Source organism: Microtus ochrogaster, unplaced genomic scaffold (genome assembly GCF_000317375.1).
Source record: "Microtus ochrogaster isolate Prairie Vole_2 unplaced genomic scaffold, MicOch1.0 UNK14, whole genome shotgun sequence".
Classification (NCBI taxonomy): Eukaryota; Metazoa; Chordata; class Mammalia; order Rodentia; family Cricetidae; genus Microtus; species Microtus ochrogaster.
Genome location: NW_004949112.1, coordinates 3,448,917 through 3,452,750, shown reverse-complemented (window position 1 = coordinate 3,452,750; position 3,834 = coordinate 3,448,917). Strand labels below are relative to the sequence as shown.

Sequence of the window (3,834 nt, the reverse complement as noted above, 5' to 3'; positions counted from 1 at the left end):
AAGGGAGAGAGGGGGAGAGAGAGAAGAGAGAGAAAGTGAGAGAGGGGGGAGAGAGAGAGAAAAGAGAGAGAAAGGGAGAGAGGGGGAGAGAGAGAAGAGAGAGAGGGAGAGAGAGAAAGGGAGAGAGGGGAGAGAGAGAGAAGAGAGAGAGGGAGGGGGAGAGAGAGAAGAGAGAGAGAGAAAAGAGAGAGGAGAAAGAGAGAGAAAAGAGAGAGAAAGGGAGAGAGAGGAGAGAGAGATTGAGAGAGAAGAGAGAGAGAGGGAGAGAGAGAGAGCGAGCAGTGTGGTTGAGGACCTCACTTAACTAGAAGTTCATGCCCTCATTCTAAGTTTGGAGATACCAGGAAATAGGGTTGGATGTAGCACAATTAATAAAAACCTAGAGACAGATATTGGGGTTCAACCTGAAGGTCAGAAAAGCAAACAACCAGCCACTGGCTCTTACCTCTACCTCAGTCCAAAATGGCGATCCTGCCTCCAGGACTCCTCAAAAAGAGTCAGTGGCTGGTTATTTTGCTTTTCTGACCTTCAAGTTGAACTCCAGTATCTGTCTCTGGGTTTTTATTAATCATGTTACACTGGGGAGAGAGGCCACTCCAGGAAATGGGGGAAATAAGCAACCAGAGAAGAGCCTGACGTCTTGAGGGACTTCTGACAGGCCAAGGGGCGGGCTGTCTTTGATCATGGCAGGGAGGATAAAAGTGGACCGTGGAGGAAAGAGTGAGGTCCAAGAGGCCACACTGAGGGGTATGTGGTGCTCTGTGGGGAGCACCGGAGAGCCAGGGAGCTGGCTCAGCAGTTAAAGCACTTGCCCCTCGACCAAGAGCAGAGTTCAGATGCCCAGAACCTACATAGGCGGCAGCTGTAATGGGCACCCTTTAATTCAACTCTGAGAGGCAGAGACAGGGCATCCCCAAAGGAAGCTGACTAGGAAGACTACCACAGAGGGTGGGCCCTGGAGTGGACTGAGAGATTCTGCCTCAGTGAACAATGTGGAAAAGTGAACAAGGAAGATTCCCAGCACACCTTCAGGCCTCTGCATACATGTGCATACATTAACACACATGTGCCGTGCATATGTGTACCCATACACACGGAAGTACACACACGCGTGCATACCACATGAAAATGGAAAAGCAGAAATATTCCTGGGAGCCATGAATGCTGGTGCGTGCTGCAACTCCCAACACGTGGGAGACTAAGGTAGGAAGAAAGCCGGGAGCTCAAGCCCAGCCTTGAGCTCAGTGAGACATCTTGTCAACCTCGAGGAAAGAAAGTGCTCAGGGAAGTGTGGCGTCAAAGACTGCAGCCACAGCCAGACCCTGGATGAGCTGAACACAAGCACAGTGACAGAAACCATGGAGGTCAGTCGAGGGAGGGGGCAGTGATGAGTGCATATCCTCCTTGGAGCAGAAGGAGGTGGATGGTGTAGGTGTTGGGCCACAAGGGAGTGTCTCTGTCTGCTGGGCATTGCACAGAGTTTGGATTAGAGGACATTTGTTCACCTTCTCTCCCCACCTCACCCACCCCATCTGTCCCCAGCCCTTGTCCAGGGTCAAGGAGATGATAAAATTCTTGGTGGCTACACATGCATCCCGAACTCCCAGCCGTGGCAAGTGGCCCTGCAGGCGGGTCCTGGGCGTCGCCTTGTGTGTGGAGGGGTACTGCTGTCAGACCAGTGGGTCATCACTGCTGCTCACTGTGCCCGCCCGTGAGTGACCGCTCTTGTTCTCATGCCCATCACTCACAGATGCCAGGGTTCCGGAGTTTAGCCGTAAACCCAGATCCATGTATCAAACACAGCTCAGAAGCTAGGTCGTGATGTGGAGTCTGGAAAAGGATCTAGACCGAGAGGCCTAGTTCAGAGTGTGGAGTCCAGGCTGATTCAGAACTCAAAACCAAGAAACCTACATGGACACAGGAACGGAGTGAGGAGCTCCAAACTGCCCTTGAGTGTAGCCCAGAGAGGAAGAAATGTCAGATGAGGCTGGGTAAAGAGAGAATGCCCAGGCCATGAGAAGTGAAGGCCACAAGAGGCCACACTACGCTCAGCCCCCAGTTAGAGGGACATGGGTTAGACTCGGAGTGAAATTCCTCACCACAGAAGAAAATGGAGCTGGAGCATGCTCTGTGGTCAGACTTTCAGCGGCATTTACTCCTGGGGTTTGTGGTACAGGATTCTTTTCGTAGCCGTGGGCAAGCACAACCTAAGAAGGTGGGAAGCGACTCAGCAGGTGGTGCGTGTGGTCCGCCAGGTACCACATCCCCAGTACCAGCCCCGGGCCCATAACAACGACCTGATGCTGCTGCAGCTGCAGAAGAAGGTGCGGCTGGGCCGAGCAGTGAGGGCCCTTCCCGTGGCCAGGAACTGTGCTAGCCCAGGGACTCCCTGCCGCGTGTCAGGCTGGGGGACCACATCCAGCCCCGTTGGTAAGAAGCCCTCACCCTGGGTCTGAGGGAGGAGGCTGGCCCTGGACCATAGTTCTCCAGTTGTGATGCTTCTGTGTCCCCCACCTCAGTCAGGTACCCCAACGCTCTGCAGTGCGTGAATGTCAACATCATGTCGGAGGAGGTGTGCCGGCGAGCCTACTCTGGAATCATCACCTCTGGCATGGTCTGTGCCGGGGTGCCCCAAGGCGGAAAGGACTCCTGTCAGGTGAGGCCCAGATTTGTATTTGGGACGCTTTGGGGCTTGGTCTTGGGTTCCACAGTATCTCAACAGAAAAGTCAGAGGATGTGGTTGGAAGGAGACCTCAGAGGTACAGAGATACAGGAATCACTCAGCTGCCTGCCTTACCTTGTAGTCACGTGCTCCTTTGAACTTAACCCAATTATGCCTCAGCTTCCTGTTTTGTCTAATTAATTTCTTAGGTCTGTGGAAGCAGCATAGAGTGGCATGTATATACAGGGAAATTTGGGGAACCACTGGAAAGCCAAAGTTAAGACAGGGACGTGAAGAGATGCAGCCATCTGAGTGGGTGGGCGTCAGATCCCTGGAGGTAGATAGGGTTGGGACAGTAAAGAGGGAAGCAGCTGCCCTGGCCTGAGGCTGAGCTCAGAGGTGAGGAGGGCTGGTGTCTGACCCTATTCCCATTCCCCCTCCTCACAGGGTGATTCTGGAGGACCCCTGGTGTGTGGAGGACAGCTCCAGGGCCTTGTGTCCTGGGGAATGGAGCGTTGCGCCATGCCTGGCTTCCCAGGAGTCTACACAAACCTGTGCAATTACCAAAACTGGATCCAGAAAACGATGCAGGGCAACTGATGATCCGTCTCATCCCATCCTTACCAGCTGTCCCCCTGCTTTTGCTGCCCCCTCCCCCACACTCTGGAGTCCCTCACAGCTTCTGTCACAGCTTGAGACTCCCTGGGTCTAGAAGCTGGCGTTCAAATGCTCCAAACCAGCACCCACATCCAAAGAGGGCTGCTTCCAAAACTCTTACCCAGATAAATAAAAGCGAAAATGCAATCATTCCTAATTTCCTCGTGTTTTTCATTAGTCCATTCCCATGAGCACTGTGCTGTGAAAAGGGCCTGCTCAGGCAGCCCATCCACTGTGCTCGGCTTGCCCATCTCTGATCTGTCTTGTTCCCTGGTAACTACACAGAGCATCTTCCTTCTGCTAGTCAGAGTAGGGGAGGATAGCTAAGTTCAAGTCCCAGCAAAGTCTGCCTCGTTCTGCTGTTCATCTCCAACCTTCATCCCGGGCAGAACACAAGTGACCTTGAATGCCAGGCCCAGCCCTCCTCCCTCAGACCCAGGGATCCAGGCCCAGGCCTCCTCCCCCAGACCCAGGGATCCAGGCCCAAGCCTCCTCCCTCAGACCCAGGGATCCAG

At 53.8% G+C, this 3,834-nt stretch overlaps 1 protein-coding gene across 1 annotated transcript in view; it reads left to right on the top strand.

Annotated features, from left to right (window-relative positions):
- Klk14 (kallikrein related peptidase 14) overlaps positions 1–3,262 on the top strand; it is a 3,711-nt gene extending 449 nt beyond the window's left edge. The window contains exons 2-5 of the mRNA XM_005366901.2: positions 1,543–1,711; positions 2,177–2,430; positions 2,520–2,656; positions 3,110–3,262. Of these exons, the coding sequence (XP_005366958.1) occupies positions 1,543–1,711; positions 2,177–2,430; positions 2,520–2,656; positions 3,110–3,262 (713 nt within the window). The remainder of the gene's footprint in view (positions 1–1,542; positions 1,712–2,176; positions 2,431–2,519; positions 2,657–3,109) is intronic.
- The last annotated feature ends 572 nt before the right edge of the window (positions 3,263–3,834 follow it).